Genomic DNA, 26,592 nt, shown 5'->3' with positions numbered 1-26,592 from the left:
TGTTGGCATTATAAGAGTTATATACTTGTGAATTTTACATTTAAATGTGAGAAGGATAATGAAAATTTGCTAAACTTCAATTTCTTAACTTTATCGTTGGGTGAAGTTAAATTTATATTGATTCTTAAAGAAATCATTACACAAAAAAGAAAAGGTCTGAAAGAAACTGCCTGCTTATACATTTAAATCCACCTTGTCTTTAATTTATATCACATTGACTATTCTTTCTAAAGTTGTAAATCTTGTTAGTGATTGAATGTTGTTGCATCTCTTAATCAGTGTCCATTTGGGCCTGACATCTGGTAAGTTTCACCTTGTGGAGTCAGGGGAAACAGGTGAAACGGTGCCATCCAGGCCATATCCTGGTCCCTAGAGGAAAAAGTGCTGTAATTACAATCAATATCTTATGATTCAGAACTAAACAGCATGCCTTTATTAGTCCATGAGGCCGAGGTGTCTCCCAGCTCCAACAATAAAGCCACTTTATTAGATCCATCCAAGGTAGGCTTATTTAATCTTTACTACTCAGCCATCTTAAATAACCTTTTTTTTTGTTTTGTTTTTTACTTATATTTATACATACAACCAACTCTGTGTTTCTCCACATGTTTTTTTGAAACTGGTGGGAGGACCTTGGGCGGTCTGGGGGTATTCAAATTGTGTACATTTTAAAGTTAAACTGATCAATCTGGTGCACTGTGAGTTGAAAATGAAGTGCTCCAACTCACGTTCAGTGTGCAATCTAAACAAAGAAAATACCTGAACTTTAAAGGGGACTCAACCTTCTTTTAGTTGTGATATAGTGGCTCAGTCTATATTACATTCACACTGTTGTTTTAGGAAGCCAAACAATTAATATATAATAATAAATTATTATTAAACCCATGGCAGTGATAGCCAAATATTGAAAAACAAATGCACTGTAAAATAAATGAAAATTAATATTTCACAATCATATTATTTTACAGTAGGGTATTAAAATAATTTAGTCCTAAATTCTTGAGCTTTTATTTTGATGGAAAACTGCAGTTGGGCTTTTATTTTAGTGGAAAACTGCAGCCGGGCTTTTATTTTGGTGGAAAACTACAGCCAGTTTCTCTGAAAACAGGATTACAAACGCATCTAGTTTGTAAACCTCTACACAAATCTAGTGAAATGCTCTAATCATCTGGCCATAAAAATGTTCGAAACTATGCAAATGTCAAAAAGCATAATTGGTGCCCGTTGTATTCCAAAATGCAAGCTAAACTCACATGCAGAATGGAGTTTACTGCATTCATTCACTGTGAACCGAGCAGTTCTGAGACGTGGAAAACACGCAGCGCAACAGACTTAGGTCACAGCCTTTTGTGATTTGATCCTTATTGGATTTATCCATATTGTGCTTTTGATTTTAGATTGTTTGACAGATACTTTGCATAAGCAATGCCGCAAACCAACATTAAAGACCTTTGATATTATGAGAAGTTTAAATATATTTTTGGTTCATAATGAAACTGGTGGGCCGCCACAGTCTAGTTATTGAAGGGGTAAACACTGCAGCGATCCACAAACAGTAAAACAAAAAACTTGTAAGAATTTACACAAAATTATTTTACCTGTGTAACTTTTGTCCTTTTCTCCTGAGAAATTCCTCTTCATCTACAGTCCAAACAGAACCTTTCCTTCCTTCAACGCGCACAAAGCACTTATGAAGACTGAGGTTATGCCGAACAGCATTCTACACACACAAAGTAGTAAAAGAATTACGTATTCTGTGATTTCACAGCCATGTCATCACTTTGTCAATGAGGTGCAAGTTGTGAAAGTTTTCTGGTATGTAAACGAAAGGATGTGGCTTCCAGGATTGGCTTGTTTGTGGGCAGTGAGTCATGGAATGACAAATATAATAAGTGTGCTGTACAAAAAGGTATCTCATACCTTCCATGTGGCAGTGTTGTGACGGAAGTAGAAGAACATGCGGGTAAACCAGTGATAGATTTCATTTAGAGTAAGCTGCTTCTCTGGGGACTCCAGGATTGCCTGGCATACAAAACATCTTTAATGTGACTGACAGGAAATTAAAAGGTGATATAGGCCTACACGATATTTAATTCAGCAGTGCTTACCCATCGTATCATGGAGGCGTAGGTGAATGGTGGCCTCATGTTTGTTAACTTATAATACTCAAAACTGGGGATAATCCCTGTGAACAGAAAAAGAAAAACATCATATGGTGTTTTGTTGTGTGTGGATAATGTTTTAAATCGAATATACACATGTTCAATTTCTGAATCAGTGTTTATATAGAACAACAGTGTGTTTGGCTGCTGAATGACCTGGTATAACTTGTGAGGTAGAGATCTGCCAGTATCCTTGTGTTAACGCCTCAGCTGCCACTCTCTCACTGTCATAGAGACCATTTGTGTTCTGACATGCTGCAGGTTGCAGGAGTCCTGACAGATGCCCCGGCTTCTCCACACCGTTACCACCCTGAGATCAGAAGGAGAAAATTACATCAATATATAATTTTGGGCATAAAACATCTGGCCTTCATCAGTGGGTTAAAAGAAAAACAGGACATAAACAGACCCTGCTGTCATTATGGCACAATTCGATTAATGGCATAAGTTTACGTGCCGCTCACACATGGTTTTGGCTTGGCTTTTCTAACGCTCCCTTTTTCAGTTTTGTAGCTCAGTGGTTCCTAACCCCAGTCCTGGAACGCCCCCAGCATTGTACATAATGATGTCTTCCTAATCAAACTCCTTATTACTCTTCCTTATTCAACTCATAGACTCCCAAGACCTCAAATGGCTGATAAGACAGACATACAAAATGTGCAGTGTTGGAGAACCCCGGACCACTACTGTAGATTCGCTGAGGATCTTTGTTGTCTGGTGTGACCCAATATATATGACATATTTTAAATATAATTTAACATAAGAGCACTTACCTCAGAGGTAGATTTGACATCAAACAGGTGAAGCTGCATGGCCTGCAGTTTCTGTCTCTCTGCTGTCAACTAACAGTAACATTTACAAAGTAAATATAACACCGTGTCATAAGCAAGCATTCATATATTATCCAGTTCATCTTATAGCCTCCTGACCAGCATATTCATTTAACCACGTAAGCTAGTTAAATGTAGATCAAGCCGTTTTCAGTATGTTGATCATGTTTTTGAGTACTGGGGTTATATACCTGATTCTCCATGTATTGTACTTTGTCTTTCTGCGCCCTCAGCTGGGTCACACTTCTGTCCCCAGGAGCATGGTCAGTAGAAAGGTGTCTAAATTATGAAAAACACAAAGATGTAAAGATATCAGGTATTGTTGGAATTATTTATTAAATTATATAGTTAATTTAAATAGTTTTGTCTCACCTTAAGAAATGTCCATATTCTTTGAACACTTCCCTGCTCTTTGAGCAGCCTGGCCATCTGCACTGTCCTTTAACACACAGGAAACTGCCTTGAACACTGAATGGATGCCTAGAGATATACAAAAAAATGCTTAGTTTAGCACAAAACTGAGACCATGTGGACATTATGTATTTTTATTTTCTTGTTTGTGTGTTTGTTTACTCAAACCAGATACTCACTTCCCAGAATTTTCTGGGCTTCCAGGCTGAGGACTTGACACAGAGGCACTGAGTCTGTTTTCAGATTGGCTGGTGTAAAGTGGGACCAGGTCTGACAGGTTGCTGTCAGGTTCCGTCTTACACACAGTGTCCACAGCCCAGTCATGAACACCACATCCTGTGGAGCATTATGAAAAGTTTAGTTTCAGAATTTTTTTTAAAATATATTTTTCAGTTTTAATAGAGTCTACAGTACCTTGTGGGAAAGGCTGGTTGCCTTTGCGTAATACTGATGGTCTGTGCTGTCTAAAATACTTGCTTGTATTTTCACTGGCATTCTAGATAAAGACAACAGAAACTCATCATGCATCATTTTTATACTACCCAATGCTACATGTTTCAGTTTTTAGAATGCAATTCTAATCAATTCCTTTTAAAGGTACAGTAAGCGATTTCTAAGAAAAGCTGTTGAAGGTGGATCATACCGAGCACCACAACACACTTGTAGCCAATCAGCAATAGGAGTCGTGTCCACTCATGATGGGGGAGTAGAAATAGTGAGCAAGAGGGAGATTTGAAGAAAGACTGTAAAAAGAGCAATGGCTGATAGACATTAAATGAGTAAATGTCAGAGGAATATCATTGGGAAAAGAAGGGTTATGAGCTTCAGGACCCGCGTTAATATTAAAAAAGCTTTCCAGTGCCAAAGATGTGACCCAAGTGGAAAGACCTGAAAACTCGATGCCGAGTTTGCGATGTTTCTGCTCCATACTGTATGTGAGTAACATTGGTTTTGCTATGTTTCACAGATCCAGGTGACTAACAAATTATTTAATAATTTTTTTGTTCTTTCTCGTTGTTCGTCATCTTCACTTTATTTTTTCAGCTATTCTTCAGCTATGATAATGAGACATTACTCTTGCATTGCATGTTCGTGGGCGGAGCAATGACAGGTGGGGTGTGTTTGTTTGGTGTTTCTCAGAAATTGCTTACTGTACCTTTAATCCTTTAGTTTTTGGGAAAAGTGTTGCTATGGAGGTGAAACCTTTTATGATTGGACTGTACCTGCTGTTGTAGAGTGGAATTTTGAATGTGAGATGAGCCAGCACCTCTGAGATCACTCTCCATAGCAACAGATACCTTTGAAATCACAATCACAAAAAGATACAATTTTAAAGTTTGTGGAATGCATTTTTTTAATTTACATACTGTAGGTATTTTGTGTTGTAGCACTTGTATACATTCTTCAGTATGATGTTACTTGAGCTGTGAATTTCTAAAGTTGTCTATGTTTGAGGACTGTTTTTTAGTGGAAGAACTTAAATGAACATTATTAATATTCCTTTAATTTCTAAATATAAATATGTTTCCAGTTTGTTACCTTGGTAGCCACGAGTTTAGCTGAGCTAAGAGGTGATCTGCTTCCTCTGGGCTTCATCTGTATGCTGGAAAATGTGGGATAGTCTTCCTCTTGGTACTGATGTTGGTGAATGCTTCGGTTCTCTTCACCTCTGTATGTTCCAGGACCATTTTGAAGCATTCCTATGGAAATAAATAGGAAGTTATACTTAACTGTAAGAGCTTACAGTTCATTAACTTTAACGTATAAGGACTGAAAGTGAAATTAATTAGCCCTCCAAGTACTAGCGCAAAGTATTTCCTGTGCAAATACATTTACCTTTTGCTTTGTTTCAATATAGTATAACTAAACTCATTTGAATTCAAAACTGCTAAATGAAATGGAGGTTGTTTTTTTTTCTCTTGTTTCAATGTGCAGGTTCTCTGAACACAAACTCCCTTGAGCAGGAACCAAGAGTTAGGAAAAACAGTGGTGGGCCCTTTGTATTTTAAAGGGGTCATGACATGCTAATTTAAATTCGCCTTATTTTTTGACATATAAGGAGGTCTTTGTACCATTAAAACATTCATATATTCAAATGTCCTCCTCATTTTAAACAAGGCATTTATTTCACCAAGCTCCAAAAACATCTCGTTTGGACATTGTGAAATTTGTGACGACGCACGCTGTCTACACTGGATACAGACAGATGTGCGTTCAGTTGACACGCACTGGAATCTGTCGACAACAGGACAAATGGAAAAGGGAAAGAACATTTGCTTTGACGTGTCCAGTTTAAACAGATCATTTGCATCTCTGTACCGACTTCAGAAGGATCCCGGGCATCAGAAACAAGTGGATGGTGTATTGTAATGACGTCCCGGATCACGACGGAGGATTATATGTTTGTTCGGAGCATTTTGTGCAAGTGTTTGGCTACTAAATATTAAAGGACTATATAAGAATCCAACCTGGACCATTTATCTGATTCACCCTCAATGTGTAGTACTTCTATATGTGTTTAGATGTAATGCGATAACTTCTGTTGGATGCTTAATTGCGTAAAAGTATGGAATTATCAGTGTTATGATTCTTAAAACCCTGGATGGACTTAAAACAAGAATCTTGCACATGTAACTTCTGAGAAAGAAAAAAAAATCTTCATCTTTGGATTTTAGAGCACCATTGTCATTGCGGTTTTCTGAACTTTTTTAAGAAGTCGTGTGGATGGTGTTGCTTATTTCTTTGACATTTGACATTAACCACATCAAGTATGATAAATGTCAAATTTTTTCACCTGGGGGGTTTTTCAAGTAAGCAACTTGGTTTGATAAGAAGGAGATACAGATGTCGGAAATCAGAGAAGAGCCTTGTTTTGGTGCTGAATAGTAACTAATGTTTTCAAATATGCTATAAATACTTTTCCTCCCTTATATAAAATTTTATATAAAAATATAAATTACAGCTTTCTAAAAGTAGTAATGTTATTTAATTACCTTTTTTTTCTGCGCTTTTCAGAACTCTATCTTTCTTCATCAAGACTAATTATTAGATGTTCAGTTTATATTGGCTAAATGAAGGGTGCAACTTTCCAGTCATTTGCAATGTTGTGCCCTTCTGTCATGTACAAATTTGTTCAGCCAAAAGTTCAACCAGAGGATGATATTGATGAGGATTACTCAAGGCATTGAAACTCATTATTCATCTCTCAGTCTGAATACAGCCTTCTCTCAGTTCCATTCACCGAGATAAACTCCCTCAAGATATGAGAATAGTCTGGACTGACAGCAAGTTTCATTTATGACACTATAGAAACTTTAGTATTCAGTCAAATCAGTTTTAGTTTTCATGTTATTTTGTGGAATTCAGTGTTGTGACCTAACAGAACCTCAGATCAAATACTTTAAATTAGCAGACACCTGGAATTAAACCTGAATTTAACCTAATAAAAAAATATTACAGATATGGAACAGAAAACAGGCCTAAATTCTCTCCATTTCATTCTGACTCACTTTTTTTCCACTGTATACCCACTCACTTGCTATAGCGTGTAGCTTTTCTCTTAACACACATGAATCAAAGACCAATATATTTGGGGCATGTACTGTACTGTACATTCAAGAAACAAACAAATGATAGTGTTGAATACTTGGACACCATGCTCCACCCAGTTCCACCATCTTGGCTTATTGTTGTTGTGAATTAATTAAGGTTAAAGTGGCATCTATTGCATGATCTGTGGCATTTGCAGAAGATATGCAACTTAAAGCACTAAAAAGTGTTACATTTAAAGGGGAGTTAGATTTCCATGCTGTTGAAAAATGACTAACCAGCATCAATATGAATGTCTCAACTTTAGTGTATTTTATAGGAATGCATATACAGCTATTTATAATTTCTTAGTTTAATTAGACAAAATAGTTTGGAATAAGTGTCTGCCATATTATTGACCATAACAGCAAAACAATTACTGTCTTATCATATGCATCAGAATTGTACAGTGCATCTGTAGAATTTTATATAGCGTTTTCTATCTAAGTTGCACATTTAAACATATTTCCCAACATAAAATTTGGTTAAACAGTCACTATCATACAATTATTTTCTTGTTTAAAAACTCTGAATAAAGACGTGGCCCTTTAAAAGACAAAAACAAAGTCATTTTGTGTAAAAAAAAAAAAGTTGCACCTACTCATTTCTCCTCATGTAGAGCTCTCGGATACACAAGAAGTGTATTTTTAGAGTTTTGTAACTTACCCTTTATATCTGTTGGCTGGGTGATCCTCCTATGATTTCATTTGCAGTAGTTTAGCTAACACATGATGGAATTGCTATCACAACTGCAGTATCTCTGTAGAAGAAAGAATGCTTTACCTCTCACACCTTTTTCTTTGTCTGTCGCGCTTTTCCTTGAGACTTTTAGTCTGTGTGTGCGTTAGCGTTTTCCTATTTGATCTCCTTTAGCAAAGGCTGTGGTGTCTCTGAACAGGAAAGAAAAAAAAAAATTGTTTGTAAGATCCACAGACCTCATCTGCATCTGCACTTTAGGAAAGGAAAGCACACCATTTGGTTGCTTGTCTCTTTTTCCAATGCTGAGCTGTGTTAGTCTGTCAGGTTAAACAAAAAAACACGGCGTAATGCAGTTTTGTCAGTAAACAGCAAATTGTCACATCACCTTGATTTTCAATGCTATTTTATGTGTAACATGAATAACAATTAATTCAGTGGTTGGTTTGAGAAGTGCGTGATTATTTTAACCAATCAGAAGGCAAAATAATATAGCTTTGGAACATCTAATGATTATCAAAACACTTGTCTTTCAAACTGAAAGCAGATTTTGAGTGTTAAAAATTGACCAAAATGTATCTAAATTTGATGATGCAATGATGTAAGCTTTTCAATAATCATAATCTAAATACAGATTTTGAAAACAGTTTTGAAAAGACATATATAAATCAATATTTATTCCAGAAAACAAACATCATAGCTAATTAATACAGCAGGGTTGAAAGAAGGAAAGTAAAAAAGAACTCACCTGTTGGTGCGAGGATAGATGTGAGTGAGAGAGCAAATATTAGGGTGAGTGCTCTGGAAATGTTCGGGTCACCCCTTTTATAATGTTTAGCATGACATTTAGTGGAAATTAGACAACAGACTGCTTCCTCACTGGGTGTTGGTGTGTGTGTGTGTGTGTGTGTGTGTGTGTGTGCGTGTGTTCATATTGTATATGCATGTGTGCATTTACAGAGTGAGTAGTTACTGCTAGTCAGACTGTCTCCACAAGAAACGTTTGCTCCTGTTGATGTTTTTAATTCACTTTGCACTTTTTTCACAATGCAATCCAGAATTATTTAATTTTTTTGCTAGACTTCTGTTGTCTGTGCTGAATTCAGTGTGCGGCCAGCAACCTTCTTGCTCGTTTTCCACAAGTTCTTCAGAAATTATTAGCCATTTGTTGTTTCTGTTTCTTATTTTAGAAATTCTTCATTGCAGCATTTTTTCCCCCTGAGTGTTTACTGAGAGGTTTCTAGATGTAAATGTTTAATAGATAGTTCATTATTAGGGGTCTCATACTGTATGTGTATTGGTAAAAATGATTCCTCTGGAGTGGAGGAGCAAAAGCCCAAATTAATCTTGAACATCTAATTTGGTCCATAACCACAAGACAGCAAAAGATTCTGCCAATTTCATTTTGACAGATATCTGTCTTTCACCTTATTCATGCATTTTAATTTGGAAACATCCTACTAATCTTATAAGATAACTTATTTTCATCGATCAGATGTTTCAGGTCACATTTAAAGTAATAAATTAAATAAAAATAAAATAATAATTGTGCCCTGTGCTTGAAATAAATAAGGGATATTGTGCCACTTTCAAATCAAAACCTGGTGAAGTCCATTCCGGAAGACCGGAAAATGAGAGTGCAAAAAAAAATAACCCATTACGTGTTTGGAAAGTCCGTTTGCAGGGTGTGTGACGTTGTATTCGGGTTCTGGGGGGAGACTGAACATATGTACATGTACATAGCATGTGTGTCGATTAGAATAACGCAGGAAAAAACATCCTCATCCTGTGGTTGAAAAGGTTATTTGAGTGTTTTAGAACAAATTGTTCTTCAATAATGGCACTCCCAAGCACACGTACCGTATGTAGACTTGCAAGACTTTTTACAGTCTTTTCTGACACAAGTACATAACTATATACAACTTTAAAACATTTTTGAATATGAAAACAGAATAGATTGTTTGAACATGTATCTCAACAACAGGCACATTCATATTAAAAACAAATGCTATTTAGGGTCATAATTATATGTCTAAAAAGCTGAAAAGAATTTTGCATAATATGAAATGCATATATTTACATTGTTAATAAACTTTCATAAATAAACATTTGATAATTGGTCATTCTTTTGGACACAGTTTCATGTTCAGTGAATCAAACCATTTATCTTAATATTTTAAACGTATATACGCTGCTATAAATTAATTAATTCATTGGACTCTGTAAGGGATCAATGCAGAATGATTATGAAAAGACTATTATAACATGTATATACTGAAAAACAGTTAGTGTCCACAAACACATTTTGAAAGTCTTTATCTTAATTGCACCTCTTTCTGCTCTTCTACATTAATTTACAACTTCTTCAAAAACGATTTCTGCTTGCTGAATTAAACGCCATGTGATGTTATATAAGCCCCGTCGAGACAAATAATGAAACAAAACATTCAACCACTTCCAGGTTGGATGTTTTGCATTATTATTTAACTCTTATGTGGCTTATTCAACATCACGTTTCATACCATATCATATGCTTAGTCTTCACTCGAGTTTTGTGTCAGCAAAGGAATATAAAACATTTGGTGGGCAAAGAACCAACTGGTTAACAATATAAAAAAATAATCAAGATTAAAGAAAGGGGTCATATGCTTGAGGTGTCTTTAAGCAGGTGTAATCTTAACACGCAGGGTTAGTGGTAAAAGCACAAGCCACTGGAGTACATACCCACTTTGTTCCTGATGACACTCAAGAGTTTCGAGACATAAAGCTGTAAGTGATTTTTGAACCAAGTCTGCATAATTGTTTTTTTGTTTTTGTTTTATCGTAGAACTTGTGTTTGTAGGGGAATATGGGGATGCATTTAAATCATGATTATTTCTTATCCTTCATTCCACAACAATACCTGACAGGAGTGGGGAGAGTTGTAACAAAACCAATCCCCATTGAAGACTTTTTTCCTATTTTCTTGATTTTTCAGCATGCCTAGACAGTAGAAAAAAGGGAAGATGTTTCAGAATACAATTTGAAAAAAAGCTGTTAGCAAAGTCAACATGCAGCACAAAGAATCTCTTTTTAAGACAGACAATGTAAGTTTTACAGCTGCTGAAAAGTAGACAATGTGGTCTTGACTATTTTAGTTATTTGATGCAGGCAGCATGTGCTATGGAGTCAAATAGACAGATAACATACAAATATAGGTAACATACAACTTCAATATTAAAACTGTTACGAGGCAAACTGTATAATGTTTGTTCAATTTTTGCTGTTGTTCTTTTCTGCCGTATTGTAACTGACCCCAACTAGTGTAATACTTACTAATTAGGTAGGTTGCAACAATGGAACTATTTTGAAGTCTCCTTTATAATCTTAGGGTTTTATAATCTTTATAATCATAACTGATATTTGTTGACAAGCTATTTATAAAGACAAGATATTTGTTATTCATGGTTAGACGAAAGGGTTTACAATCATCCCCGGTCTCCCTCTATGCACAGCAAGCCAAAGCACTAATGCTGAACCTGTTGCACATATTGATTTCACTATGTTAGGCAAGACGGATTGCTCCATCTAGGGGTTAAAATAGCTTACCAATCAATATCTTTAAACAGCAATGGTCCGTAATCGAATATGCCAGCTATTCTGTCACCATTGAATTTCATTAGCTTAGTGATTATTGTTATTATGGAGAAGCTGCATCTGACTGGATTTTGTGAGCAAAAACAGTTTGTCTGTATAACCTCTGCAATCAGTGACAGTTAGGCAAGCTGATGGACTTTTGTGCTTTAACTTGAGATTTTTTTATGAATGAGGAATCAAAACTTTTTGATTCTTTGACTTTTTCTGCTTTTCTTGATTCACTTTTGTTAGCACTTCACATTTCATAACTAAAAACGTAGGTATTAATTCTACGATTCAAACCAAACAATTAGTTGCAGTTGTAGTGTTTAGGAAAGTGCTGTAGTGGTATTTGTCGTCATGTAGCTTTTTGACTTTTTTTTTTTTAAAGAATATTACAGGGGCCTGTTTCCCCAGGTGGCCTTTAACCTCATTTAACCCTTTCATGGAGAAGAGTATGTGTGAGTCTTCTGAAACTATTTAAAGCTGCATAACATGAAAGGCTATATGGTTGTTTAAATATGAGTCAACTTTAACTTGCAATGGCCACAAGCACTTTTTAAAATGTATTAAATAATTGTTTCTATAAAAGAAATTGTACAAAAATAAATCAATTTTGCTGTTGATTATAATGACAATGAACTTAAAGGGATAGTTCACCCTCAAGTTGTTCCAAATCTGTATGAGTTTCTTTCTTCTGTGAACACAAAAGAAGATATTTTGAAGAATATTGGTAAGTTTTATTTTATTTTATTCTTTATTTGACAGGGACAATGGACAGTAAAAAAACTGATCCAGAATTAGCTACAAAGCTAAATTTCATCTGCTGTCCCTAGGCAGGAGAGTACCAAATCACATGGCATGCCAAATGATCAAAAGATCATCACATACAATAAAATCCCCCCACAAATGAAAAATATATACGACATATGATCCATCACATAACAATAAAAACTGCAATCCAAATTACTACCGAATATACATATTACAAGACATCACACAATGTTACAAATGCAATCCCCCACAATTAAAAAAACATAACAAAACACAAAAGTATTCAATGATTACAAACCTGACTTCTCTTTAACCACATTTTCAAATGTAACTTACAACTGTGCAAAATTAGGACACAGTCTAATAGTAATAGGTAAATTATTCCAGTTATTAAAAGCTCTTACAGAAAAAGCTTAAGTCACTGCAGCCACCTCTTGACGAAGCTTTTGTTTGTCTTATATTTTCTGTACGCGAAGAAACAAATGCTTTTAAGGGTGAGGGTGCAAGATTATTAACTATTTTGTAAGTTAAAAAACAATTGTAAAACAAAATAAAATTGTCAAAAGTAAAAAAAATTGTGCTTTTGAATAAAACAATAATGATATCTATTAGGTTTCTTGTCAAATACTTTTAAAGCACTTTTATAAGGTATATAAAGGTCTAAGAGTAGATGTTCCTGCTTGTGACAATGAAGTAATAAAAGTGAGGGGAGAGGGGAGGGGGGATCAAAGAATACAAATAAATTCTTGCAGCTTTCATTGAAAGTTGACTCTGTATAAATTTTTAATTTCTAAGTTGAGGTGTCAATGCGCAGACTTATGCTTTTCAAATGTTAAATGAGTGTCTAAGATAACTCCAAGATATTTCAATTATGGCACAATTTATAATGTTTCACCATTACCTACAGTATTTTTTTCATACTATGGAAGTCAATGGGGTCCATCGACTGTTTGGTTACCCACATTCTTCAAAATATCTTCTTTCGTGTTCATCAGAAAGAAAGAAAAACTCATACAGGTTTGGAGCAACTTGAGGGTAAGTAATGACAAAATATTCATTTTTGGGTGAACTATCCCTTTAAGTTAATTGTTATCATTATAATCAACAACAAAATTGATAAATAAAATGGATGATTATGATAATTTATTAGTATCATCATCATTATTGTTGTTATCATATTCATTATAATAACAATTCATATTAATCATTATATTATTATTATTATTAGATCGATTATGATGATTATTATTTTGTATTCGTTTTGCATTTAGGGGTATTTATGCTCACAACAACTGCAAGCAAGCAAACAAATGACCGTGTCTTTAAACTTTGAAACAGAAGTGGGGGGCGTGTGCGGTTTGGAGCGACCAACAAGAGATGAGGGGAGGGATAACCAACAGAGCCCATCTTCCTCCTGACCTCTGGGAAACGATGGACGTGCCGCTTCCTTCTAAATTTAGACACTCATTCGTGTCGGTGCACTATGCGCTGCAAACTGTTGTTCTCGTTTATGTCAATAGTTTAGGCCTGGTTCGGTCGAAACGAGGTGACAGACCCTCGCGGGTCTCCGTTGACACAATGAACGGCAGCTCGATCTGACGAACGCGCACCATCGCAGTAAAGGCACCTTTCATGTTTGTTTACGAGGCTCAGAAACAGACGTAATGGCGCAGGGGAATAATGGTAATTTCCTTACTATCCCTTCACAAGAGGGTCTTTTCAAGACGGTGAAAGTCGAGCGTTCCGAAGACAACAGTAACGATGAAGAGGAGGAAGAAACAGAGGAAGACGTCCGGCTAATACCGAGGTCTTCTCCTGTTCCCAGAAAGCGAGGCTCCTCGATCGCCGATGAAACCGCCGAGTACATGCGAATTCGCTTGGCGTTGCCGGACAGAAGAGTGTCGTTTGTTGACAGTACGGGAGCCGAGCTGTTTGATGTCAGAACGTTTGTTCCGTTTGATTCAGATGAGGAGGACGATTCAAGATGGGAGGAAGAGGAAGCGCGGTACCGAAAAGCCTACCGCGAGCCCACTTACAGTGTGTGGCCAGAGTTCCAGGCGCTCGCCGGAACGGAGCTCTCGCTCGCTGTGCACACCAACAAGCTGGAAGTGGAGAGCGTGACATCTGTCCCTGACGAGCCTTTGTCCTTCGAGGTGATTATTCGTGTGCTCAACATTTCTTTTCGCAAATCAGTCTATGTCCGTTCCACGATGGACGGTTGGATCAATCACTTTGATTACCCAGCCGAGTATGTCCAGGGCTCCAACGACAGCGAAACGGACAAGTTCTCCGTGAAGCTGTCTTTCGCTTCACCGTACCTGTTCAACGGAGCGCGTATTGATTTTGTTGTACGTTATGAGACGTCAGATGGAGAGTTTTGGGCGAACAACTCTGGCAGGAATTATACGGTAACTCTCCTACAGTCATATGAAGATGAAACAGCCCAGACTACCACAGAGGAGAAAACTGAGCTGAAAGGAATCCTGAAACCTCCCAGGTACCGGTAAGTGGGCGTCAATGGACTTGTGTGACAGAGGTAAAACCCTGTTGTTAAATCTCTGTTTAGTCAGCAGTCAGGATTATTCCTTCTAACAACAAGAAGGATAATTCCTTATCCGCGCAATACCTTTCAAACTAAACAAAAAAAAATACAATTGTTAAAAAACGTCCGTCAACGGAAAGTGCGCAACATCGGGTTCCGGAAGAAAAAGCTAATTTTTTAACGATAACTTAGACCTTTAAAAACAGGCAGCTCTACTGTGAGCTTAATCTATAGTATTTGCTTTTAAAGCCACCACCCTGCATTATTTCGACTTCGTTTTAATCTTGTTTAGAATTTGTGGTGAAAAACTACATTACCCATGTTGTACAGAAAATTCCAGCAATCCTAGTCGAAACAAGAAAAACGCGCCAAAAAGATGTCGTTAGCTCCGCCCACTCCCATAAAGCACCGCTTGACGTAATCGAGTCAATCTCCTTGGTTTACACACTCAAAATACTTAAATATTCGGATAGGCTATATGCATATTTTTGCTAAATATATTAAATTTTTTAAATGAGTAGTTATATATTTTTCTAAAATTTTTAATTATATTATTCTGTTTGTAGTGCTTCGTGGGATTGTAGTTCTTTTCCTCATTTACTACGGATCACAGAGCCGTACATCCCTGACAATCTGCGCATCAAAATAATCGCACCCTTTGAGATTTCATAATAATAATTAATAATCCAAATCGATTAAGTGTTATTTTCATGTTATTTGCGATTAATCGTGCAGCCCTAGCTCATGCTTTATAAAGTTTTAATAAATACTTTTTTGGAATCCAAAAGGGGAAAATAACACACACCCATACCAAAAACGCAAATGTTATGCATTTGTTTATTTTTTGAAAATGTATGTTTCTAATAATCAACTAGATGCGACCGTTTGGGGTGTAAGCGTGTGCAGTTTACAAAGGAAACTAGCAGTGAATTAGTCTTCCGGATTCTGACGTCATCCCTGCACCACTCTATAGACCTTAAAGATAGGGTAGGTCAGAATTGTCTAAAAAAAACTTTTATTCAAATTTGTTTAAACTGTCTTTATATACCAATGCATAATTAAAATGCAAGTACTCTGAAATAGAGAGTATAAAAAACCGAGTGACTCTAGTGTATTTAATCTTCAATAAACACAGCTCATTAATTCCATTCACTCCCACCTAAAAAACGGGTGCGCGACTGCGCGCACGTGGGCAGAGCCAGTAATAGCGGCGGTAGTCATGGCGACGGAGAGTGACAGTCGCGCAAGCCAATCCTGTGATTCGTCCCGAATGGAAATAATGAGCTGTGTTTAATGAAGATTAAACGGTCTAGAGTCACTCGATTTTTATACTCTTTTTATCAGAGTACTTACATTTTAATTATGCATTGATGTATATAGAAAGTTTAATCAAATTTGGTAAAAAGTTTTTATATAAATCCTACCTACCCTACCTTTAAGTAGCCCCGCCCATTTTCAGCGCTGTGCTCGTTGTGTTCTGTCTTCCGGTTTGTATTTCCACAGCATGAAGGTAAGATCTTATGAATTTATGAATGAACCTCTCATTTTAAACCGGTCTACTGACATTTGTTATCTGTTTCAAACATTACAATGCCCATGATAACTTTAGTTAACTCTACAATAAGTAAATCCACTTCACAATCACTAGCTTATTATTCTTCGACAGTAGCCGCGTATCCATTACAGATTTGCACAAATGTTTTGCGCTATTATCTAAATATGGATAAAAAACTATTGCGAAATGACGGCGTTTCCATTAACCGATGTTATGCGACTAAAACGTCCTTTTTTCTCTTGCGATAAGTCATTCCAAAAATCATGGCAACGGACGTTTTTTTATATAATATCACAGCCACCGCATTAGATATTATTATTACTAATGGAAGGAGACGTGGCGTGTTATCCAAGCATTAATAGCAGGGTAAGACCCTTATACTGTGAACGATATAAGGAGTTTCTGGGTGTTTCGCCCTCATTTCTGCTCCGAGGTTTTGATTGTGGCATTTCTTTGAGGTTTAGAATCCAGTAAGCTATTCCTATAGGCTAATTATGGTTTATTTTATGAATTTAATAAAGAACTCTGTCTTGTATTCCAAACGATCCATATGTAGGCTACTGTTGTGTCTATTCGTGTTTCCTTTTTTAACCCGTAATTGAAAAACGAAAAATGAATGGTTGTTGTCTTTTTAAAACGCAAAGTTAACACCAAAATTTAAATTTGAACTGGCTACAAACTGCTGCGCAAAAAAGTAAATATCGACTTTTTTCAGATTTTTATTTAATGACTTTTTGCCCCTTTATTAAACATTTAAAATATTCACAAATTAATATGGAAAACATGTCGATTTTCCTGGTTTCCTAAGGCCAAATTAAAACCTGGAATTGATATTTTTTTCCCGCAGTGGCAGTGCTAAATGAGAAGAGCCCTTAATAATAAACTATTGTTTTCTAAGTCAGCTAAAAACATCCATCTCCGCTGTTAAAGGAACACTTCACCTCTGGAAAGATGAATGTGTATTTAAAATGGGTCATTTATGTAGAAGAAATGTGAAATTATTTTTGAATTTGGAGCCTTCTAGACTGAGAAAAGCCAGAAAATGTATTTTTGGCTCATGGGGATGAAAGACAACAACTCCCAGAATGCACTTGCTTCGCTGCCCTAGGAGGCCACGCCTACCGGTAAGAGATCGCAGTAAACAACAAGGCTATGCTACTAGTGAGTCTCCGTGAGTCTGCCCAGTATTTTGATGTCGCCCAAAATGTCCAGGATTCGGCTTTTGCGTTCTTCAGTCGCCATTCCTCATGTTTACTGTGACGAGCAGGAACGAGACTGACGGCCGCGGGTGAACGATGCGAGCCCGGTGACGTGATTACTGATGAGTGGCGCCGGCGCCTGTGAGACGCACGCACCGGTCTCGTATCTCTCACGGAGGAGCGGGAATTTTCCTAGCAATGTTAAAACGCACATCAAACGATCACTTGTTTAGCGTTCATGTAAACACTACATTCAGATTCACCAATCGGAATGAATTCAGTTAGATTGAAACAAAAGGTGTGCATGTAAACTATGAATGCGACTGCAGAAAGCAAAAGCCGAATCCCGGACAATTTGGACCATCTCGACGGCTGGACATGTCAGGGAAAAAGAGGATGGTCACCGCTAATACTCAGCTTTCTCCACAGAATAAGAAACTTTTAGCTTAGCTTCCAAATAAAGAATGGCTGACACTATATGTACATTCTGTGAGTGAGATCCCTCTATGGGCGGGTTGAAAACATGCGGAACAGCGCCTTCTACTGGATAAATGATGAGCTAGTGTTTGTAGTCTTACCCTTATTCAAAGAAATTTGACTTCCTGCTTTTTATGACGCAAAATGACGATTTTTGCGTCATAAAAAGCAGGAAGTGGAACACTTAAATCCTTATTTCTCCCATCTCAGGGGAAAATAAGGGAATAAACCATGACCATTCGAAAATGTGACTGGGTTTCTAAAGATACAAAGTCTAATGCAAATGGGTGAAGTGTTCCTTTAAGCAGATGCGCTTAAATGCACCTTTCATACGCATTACATAATCAGAAGGTATTAGCTTTCGATTCAAATTTGTTTGTTTTAAAGTGGACATTTCAAGCTTTAGCCTACATATAGGCTATATTTTGTTAAAAACTTTTTCCGATAAACGAGAGTTTTTGCGAAATCGACGTGTTTCCATTGTGCGTATTTTCAATTCGCGCAGTTTGAAGGGTAATGGAAACGCGGCTAGTGATGCCAGAGACACATACACAGCTACCGCAAAAATGGAAGTTCAAACACAAAATTCTCAACAACAAAAAAATGGCTGCACTCTTGTTTGTCTGGCACATAAGGTCATCTTTGAAGAGGATGTCATAACAAATCTTTTTAACAAAAAATCTCATAACAAAAAAAGCTTTTAGGTTTGGATATCGCCAAGCAGCGGGCAGACTAAAAGCTTGTCTGGACAACCGTATATAAGTGGAGCGGATATATTTAGACAATCACTCATTTCTGTAATCCCTCCGCTACAGCTCCACTCCGTGTTTTGTGTTCTCCACTCCCTGCTTACCTGTGTGAGAGAAACCCTGCTCTGAGAGATATTGGAGCGAGAGCGCACTAGTCTGCGCCTTTCAAAAAAGCAATGCCCCTTAAAAATACTAAAATATGATGCTCTTCTAAGCCGCCCTAGTATCAAGTGAAGCAGCACCAATGAATCTTATGACAGAGTGTATTTTATCATTTATAAAATACAAAAACTAGTGATGTTGTTACTGAAATTTTAAGTTGCATTGGTGCATAATAATTCTCTCGATTCATGTTATATTTACATGCAGCCTTTGCAGTGTATGAATGTTACAATTATACAACATCATGATCATATGTTTAAAATGTCTGGTGCTAAAGATGAACAACATGGATTAATAACATCATCTTGGATTATACAGGGCCTGTGTCATACAGCATCTGTATATTGTGTGAGTTTTGGGGTTGCAGTCTCCCCACCCCCTCACTCCCTTTTGAGAATGGCAGCCATTCAAGGGAGTGTGAGGAGGGAGGATGAAAATAGGACAAGGCAGGTGTCGCTTTCAGCTCTGGTGCACTGAGACCTTACCTCTGACTTTTATGTGGGGGTTGCTCAGTAGAGACACAACAAACCAACAAAAGCAGACACAAACCTACGCCGGTTACCTCTGTACGACTGGAGACAATCTTTTTACCCACTATTTTCACTTTTCACATTCTGTTTGGGATACACACAACAACAAAGAAAGTTTGAGGGGAAAAAAGACTGAACCCAGATGAAAAGAAAAAAAAATCATGCTAGACCCAACAATGTCATGGAACTCCTGATTTGTCAGGAGATAAAAATCAGAAGATGAGTTTCAACCTTATGTTCCAAGCAGACTCGCAAGTCTTGCTCGCAACCTTTCCTCAAATGTCAAGCTTTGTTTCTATTACTTTGCTCAAACGTGCTACAAATAGAAGGTCATAGAAGAGGATGCCAATTGAACCGCTTCACGCAACTCAGAAAGTGTAACGAGTCGCGACTTCGACATGAAATGAAAAAGTTTGTACAAAGAGTCACATGACCAGAACATCTGACCATCATGCTCTGCAACACTTTTGGTAACATGCAAGAACGCGTGTGTAATATTTGGACAGGTCCTTATCATAGGATCTATCACAGGGTTTAAGGGGGAGTGTGGACTAGACAGTCTTCACCCACAGCTCTGAAATAATATCTCAAGCTCTGGAGGCGGTCAGATGTTACCATAGTAACAGATGTCACAGAGGTCACAGTTATTTTCCATTTAATGGAGGAATCATGTATTACTCTGGCCAATGGATGAAGCTTAAACTTTAAAAAATAATAATAATAGTAATTGTTAACTCGCCTTCATGTAGTTCCACACGTGTATGACTTTCTATCTTCTGTGGAACACAAAAGAAGATGTATTAAAGAATGTTAGTAACCAAACCGTTTTAGTTGACAGACTTCCATTGAATGGGCAAAAAAACAGACATTTCAATTTTTATGTTTCACAGAAAAAAGTTCAGGTTTAAAAATGACATGAAGGTGACAATTACATTTTTTGGATGAACTATTCCTTTAAAAATCTAACATTCTATAATTAACTATTAAATGGATTGTAACTAATTAAATTCTATACTTTTCATATATTAACTCCGTTTATCAATGTGTGCTGCTGAAGAATGATTGTTTTGGTGTGTATGTGTGTGTCTTCCTTTCAGAGCTGACGTTGGTTACGATGACTCTGATGATGGAGGAGATGGTATGTTTTAAGTGTCATAATGTAATCCAATAGCTATTTTTTTATCTTGGGATAAATAAAACAAACAAATGTCAGGTTAGTCGCTTTATGCCTCAGATTCCTCAGTTGTTGTTTTTCAGCAGATCTGAGCAGCACTGAGTGTGAAGAAGCAGATAATCTAGCCTCTTTCGCACAGCCGCCTATTGACCAGCCAGACATCGACATCGACATCGAGGTGAGTGAAGTTTGCTTTATAATCACCAGTTCTGAGTTCGGCTTGGATAGCAGGTGGAAAAAGACACGATGTATCACAAACATACAAAAAAAGTTTGAACAAAACATTGTTTCCCCTCCTGTCTCTAACCTTTACCAGATTTCCATGACGGTTTTCATATGTGGTGTAGCAGCCTTTTTTCTACAATTTTTTTTTTTTTGCGGTCTGTCGGAAAACTCATTGACCTCTATGCTGTCTAGACAAGCTTACAGTGAGTCTTTGCAGGGCTCAACGATAAGGATTTTTTTCTACCAGTTGGGTCAGTGGCTCAAATTTTTACTTGCCCTGCCAAGATTTTCACTGACCCCTCCACAGAAAAAGTAATATAAATAAATAAAATAGGCCTAGTTGTTGTATTCGTTGTTTTTGACCCATGTAACCTTAATAAATAAGTTTAGGACTCCAAAAACTACTAGCCATAATGAATTTCAAATATTTTTTTAAGTGAATAATCAGTAATAAAATAAGAAGGATGCAGCTTCTAAGCAGCAATGCAACTTAAAATAACAAATAATCAAATAATGAGGAGTAGCACAAATAAATACAATAGAACAAACATACAAATGAAATTAACAGTGCTTTTCAGGTGTGTCTAAAAGTATTTTTCAGGTACCGAAGTTGAATAAAGTAATTAAATGTAAAATAACGGCATAGTCTGTGTAAATTAAATATAGATGAATCCTTATTAAAGTTACATTTGTTGTTTGATTAATATTAAAACCCCAGACTGCAGCAGGTTTATAGGCTGCTGTCACTTTAAGACCGAATGCACGGCTCCTATATACTGTTACACATGCTTTTTCTTAATTGTTTGCATTCACCTGAGACATAATCGACTGTGCTTATGAGGATACTCGCAAAGATGGGCATATTGACAATTAATTTTTGAGAATATGTCCGTTCTAGCACAAGGAAAAGGTGAAAGAGAACTCATTTCAGTATTTCTTTCACGCTGTCTTTCAGGCCATCGGGCAGTGCCTGCTTTGTATGTGGTTACTGTCTATGGTGGTATACAGTTATTTATCTATCAGAGCTGTCTTCTGTTTTTTTCTCTATTTTTATAAGGGATTCCTGTCTGTCACTATTGCAGCAGATGCAAAGCTGTGGTGTTTTTTCAGAGCAATTTAGACTAAAGATAAATCAAGAATCTTGATATAAACTAAATAGTCTTTTTAATACTAGCTAAAATACTGATTATGTCGGTTTTCATCATACCTGCTTACTCACACAAATCAATTCGCTTGTTAAAAATCACACCGACATTTCACTGTCCTGATAACCACTTGCTTGTGTCTATTTGCAGTGTGTTGATTTGCAGCTGTTTTAAGTAACTGAATCTGGTATTTATAACAATAGCATCACCATGTCGGTTTCTGGTCTGTGGTCAACCCATTACAATGAATAGACAGACACATTATTATTTCTTTACCAGAGATCTTAAAGGGAAAGTTCACCCAAAATTTTTAATTCTGTCACCATTTGCCATTCCTAACCTGCATGACTTTCTTTCTTCTACGGAACACAAAAAAACATGTTAGGAAAAATGAATTGACTTCCATTGTATGAGCAAAGAAACACTGATAAATAAATAAAAAGAAAATAAATGTTCAACCGAAGAAAGAAAGCCGTACAGGTTTGGAACGATGTGAGGGTTAGTAAATGAAGACAGAATTTTCATTTTTGTATAAACTATCCCTCTAATTGTGAACAACTGTTAAAATATATCAAATTTTAAAATCTATTATAAAGTGTTTTTCCCATAAATGTATCATAATGACAATGCCATTTTTGTAAATTAGCTTGTTAATCATCAAGAATGATTTAACTTATTCTCCAGCATATATTAGATAAAAACAAGATGTGTATTTGTTGATATTGTTATTCTTTTCATCTGTCCACCTGAACAGCTCATTGAAGCTTCAGCATCAACTTAGGTAATGTGCATGTGACTTGCTAACTTAACGCCTTGCTAATGTCACCCATTCATCGTGTTGCATGTAAGGTGCATCCTGTATCGTGACTCATAATACATGATATCTAGATCAACCATGTAGAAGGTATTTGTTTTCATGCTTTGAGTTTTAAAAAAGCAATAAGCTTAGTGTACTACATATGTTCATTTATATAATCAGTTTAGTCTGGTAGTGTAATCTGAATAGAAATTCCTAATATTTTCCACACAAGATGAAAACTGTGGGAATATCTTGTTTTTTAGCAAAACTTGTTTTATTTGGCTCCTGGGCTGTTTTCCCATTGGCCATTTTGTCTGGGAGTCTTTGGAATAAAAAAAAACCCTGCGTAACTGCAGTAAACGCACAAAACTTCCACAAAAAACTAAACGAAACAAAAAAACTGTGAAAAATAACTGGTATAAATTTTTTGCTTTAATTCTGTGTGTGTTCTATGTAAATATTGTCAGTATTGTTGCATGTTGTTTGCCATGTACAACTTTAAACAGACAAAATTTATTGAGCTAAACAACATTCTTGCATTTTCAGCATCACCTTTATCATTTTTTGTTTTTTAATCTTGTGTAATTTTGTCACAAACATTCAGAACAGTCTTTTGAAGGTTTTGTTTTCATTGGTGCAATCTTCCCTTTTTGGCACGAGTTTCTGTGAAAAAGGCCAATGGGAACTGGCACAAGGTTCATGCTAACACAAATCACTTTCCCATTTGCACTTAGCATTTTATTAGTTAAACTTTTTCTCTTTTCGTGTCAAAATCTGTAAAAACAGTGATGGACATATTCATATAAATTGTCTCTGTTTTTTGTATTTTTTTATAAAATGATCTTTTTTTTACTTCTACTTTTACCAGTTATTAGTAATGATCGATACACTATGGTCTGAAACAACAGCATGTATTAAACATCAATGGAAAACTATACTAATATTAGTAGTCCTGATGTCAATAATAATATTAATAATATGCATTAGCAAATTCATTTACTGTTGACTATCCAACTACTTGTAATCAAGAAATGATTTCTAATTTCACTGGCAATGAATATTAAATTTCAAGTTATTGCCATTCACCTTACACTTTTTGTTAGTCGGTAAAAATTCAAATTCATAATTGCAAACAAATGTTTAATGGCTACAGCTTACATTCTTGGTTAAAAGTTCATAAATTATTTGGAATGGAAGCTTTTTTTTTTGTTACTTTTCCTCTCTGTTGTAGACTGCCAAAAATGTGTCCAGTTCTCCAGAGTCCACCAGGAATTCCTCCATGGCTGGATGTTCTCTATCCACTTCAGATACTCCCTTCGGAGAACAACTTCCACTAGGGTCAATGTCATCCAGTAATTCACCACAAACAGAAGAGTCTGGACTTCAGCCATTAATTCTATCCATCCCCCAATCACAATCAACCCAGCAGTCCTCTGAGGCACAAGATCAAGTCTATAGTGTTGTCCCGTCCGTGTCCCTTTCCCTTCCTACAGTCCTCATCCACTGCTATGATGATCCAGAGACAACCAAGGATGAATATAAGGATTCCAATAAATCCAACCAATCCCTTCATCCACAGAAGGATGATTTCCAGCTTGAGATCTTAGTGCAAGTGCCTTTCGAGTTTGGTCAACCATCACTGGCTGGGATTCCAGACATGCCACATATCCAGGAAGAAGGTATGAAGGATATTAAGGAGAAGGATGATATTGAGGAAAATGAGGGCACATTGGAAGACATGCTAGAAGAACTAAGTCTGAATATAGAAGAAGATAAAACAGGAACTAACTTCCACATGTTGGAAGAATCCAAGCAGCCTCCTTCGTCAAATGAGGTAAACAATACAACTGAAGGCATGGAGAAGCTAAGTCTGTCAGAATTACAGCAAACTCTGAAGGAAGGAATTCAAGAACAGAAAGTAGAGCTTGTCTCTATATTCCGAGTCGAGACCACCAAGGCGGTTGAGGTGGAAAGCACCAAGATGGATGATGAGGAAACAGATGTTTTAGTGGCTTCCTGTTTGTCTCCCTCTCATTTAGGTCCCACAAGACAGAACAGAGAAACCCAAAGTTTACTCATCCAACCAACGTTTGATAAACTAGCAATCATGCAACATCAGCAAGAGGAAGTATTTTTTTCGGATCCGAGCGCTATCGACTCAGGCCTCCTTGAGGAGCCAAAACTTGACAACCAATCTATTTCCATGTGTACTTCAGAACATCCAACAAGCAAACAAGAAAAGCCAAAACTGGTCAGGGTTTCTGAAACATCACCAACAGACTTTGATCTTCAACCTTCAACTGTTCACTCTTCAGCAGAAGATGATTTAACTTTTCAGGGTGACGAACCTTCCACTGCTTCATATCAGACATGTAAAAACTCTGAAACCCAGCACGCACTGCAAAGAGCCGGCACTGAACATTCTCAAATATCAAAGGATCAGACGGAGGTTACTTTGGACACGTGTCTGATGGCCTCTGCGACCTTCTTCAGTGCTGTTATCTGCCTGGCTGTTGGGATTCGAGAGCCTAGTGTTTTTCTGTATGTGGGATTATTCCTGTTGTCCTTCTGGTTCTAATTTCTGTGCCAGTTTTCTTTCCCCTTCCATCCGTTTCTCTTAAAAAGCCTTAAGTCTTTACCTTCTTCCTTTCTCCCCAGTGCCTTGAGAAATTCCAAATAAAAAAAGAACCATTATAATGCTAACAGATCTGATGTTATATTTGTGTTTATGTGGTTGTAAGTAGATTGAGAGTTGGTTAGTGTTTTTAAATTTAGGAGTTGAGCTTCTGCTTGATATATTGTCTTTCATTCAGACTTGTAGTATAAAATCTGCAGTGGTTAATATACAATTGGAAATAATAGTTTGAGCAAGCAATGTGTATTTTAGCTCTATTACCTCATACACGATTGGTCATTGGAAATGTGGCTCAGCTCATTGATTCATACATTAAATGTGTCTTTTTTTGTGAGTTTCTCTACATATAAGAATAGCTACTGGCCCCCTAAATATTGCATTTGGTTCTTTTATATACAAACTTGGTGTCATTTGTGAATGGGGTGACTTGATGGTGAGTGTATGTAGCTAAGTGATAAGAAATTAGGCAAGACTGGACAAACGGTGCAGGTTATTTCAGAAAATTATTTTAGGAAAGTTTGTGTTTTAAATGTAGTTATATCTGAGGTTTTGCTTATGTTTGCCACAATGTGTTCTCTGTGAGGAATTGAATTTGTAGATGTCTGTAAATCTAACCAGAACATCTTGGTATGAAGTATTTTAAGGTACTAAGTTTGTATGTTTATTCACTTAATGACACTGTGAAATTGTGTTTGATGTTATATGTGATCATTTTGTAACCTAGATTACACACTATACTTAATATAAGTAAACGTTAAGCTTTAAGAGTATGCAACAATTTTGCACCCATCTGCTTCCTAAAGGGTTAAAAAGCATTTAAGGCACTACTATCTTTTTTTCTTGTTAGTTAGCAGACAAGTATATGGCCTTTTGCAGTGCTCTTTAGAAGCGTGCCCCAAGCTTCTGATGTCACCCCAAAAGGTCACGCATTGCACTGAAGTCACTGCATCAGGTTACCGGGTGACTAAACACCATTGTAAGTAGAGAAGTTAGAGCTGTTCCTTAAAAAAAATATCTTTTACACTTGGTTCCTTTCATCCAAAAACTTAAGACTTCGGGTCACTCATTTTATTGCTTTGTCGTCTTGCTGAATTATTGTGCAAAAATGGTTGTGAACGCATTCTCAATAACATATATGTTCACATGTATTTTGTCAATGTCAAGGAAGAAATAAAAATATATATAACTGATAAAACTGACCAATTTATTTCAGAGCTTTTTTTGTGTGCAGTCCTTCAATGTTAAAATCAAGCTTGCTGTCAATGTCAGTAAAATGATCCAAACTGAAATAAATCCAAATTTGGTAGTGAAGTTATTCACAGAG

General features: G+C 36.6%; 2 protein-coding genes across 11 annotated transcripts; one reads left to right on the top strand and one right to left on the bottom strand.

Moving 5' to 3' along the window:
* Positions 1-135: 135 nt before the first annotated feature.
* On the bottom strand, positions 136-15,005 carry foxp3a (forkhead box P3a). Of its 7 annotated transcripts, none has more exons than XM_079636905.1 (15): positions 14,936-15,005; positions 10,590-10,669; positions 7,775-7,881; positions 4,943-5,103; positions 4,627-4,701; positions 3,818-3,899; positions 3,583-3,739; positions 3,365-3,472; positions 3,184-3,271; positions 2,936-3,004; positions 2,319-2,472; positions 2,109-2,185; positions 1,921-2,022; positions 1,599-1,720; positions 136-369 (listed from the first exon to the last, which is right to left on the bottom strand). In XM_079636905.1, exons 4-15 carry the CDS (start codon positions 5,099-5,101, stop codon positions 276-278), a joined length of 1,287 nt encoding a protein of 428 aa, XP_079493031.1. In that variant the 5' UTR covers positions 5,102-5,103; positions 7,775-7,881; positions 10,590-10,669; positions 14,936-15,005; the 3' UTR covers positions 136-275. The 7 variants fall into 7 exon arrangements, with proteins under 7 accessions (XP_079493031.1, XP_079493032.1, XP_079493034.1 ...); XM_079636906.1 differs by lacking the exon at positions 14,936-15,005 and adding an exon at positions 11,003-11,091; XM_079636908.1 differs by lacking the exon at positions 14,936-15,005 and adding an exon at positions 7,964-8,007.
* On the top strand, positions 12,134-26,462 carry LOC307011353 (uncharacterized protein). Of its 4 annotated transcripts, none has more exons than XM_079636901.1 (4): positions 12,134-14,573; positions 20,388-20,428; positions 20,551-20,642; positions 23,865-26,462. In XM_079636901.1, the coding sequence occupies exons 1-4, from the start codon at positions 13,741-13,743 to the stop codon at positions 25,209-25,211; spliced, it is 2,313 nt and encodes a 770-aa protein (XP_079493027.1). In that variant the 5' UTR covers positions 12,134-13,740; the 3' UTR covers positions 25,212-26,462. The 4 variants fall into 4 exon arrangements, with proteins under 4 accessions (XP_079493027.1, XP_079493026.1, XP_079493025.1 ...); XM_079636900.1 differs by having other exon boundaries at positions 20,548-20,642; XM_079636899.1 differs by having other exon boundaries at positions 12,134-14,579.
* Positions 26,463-26,592: the final 130 nt, after the last annotated feature.

Source organism: Phoxinus phoxinus (assembly GCF_949152265.1).
Source record: "Phoxinus phoxinus genome assembly, chromosome: 15".
Classification (NCBI taxonomy): Eukaryota; Metazoa; Chordata; class Actinopteri; order Cypriniformes; family Leuciscidae; genus Phoxinus; species Phoxinus phoxinus.
The sequence above is the reverse complement of the archived record's forward strand: the minus strand, read 5'-3'. Positions and strand labels throughout refer to the sequence as shown.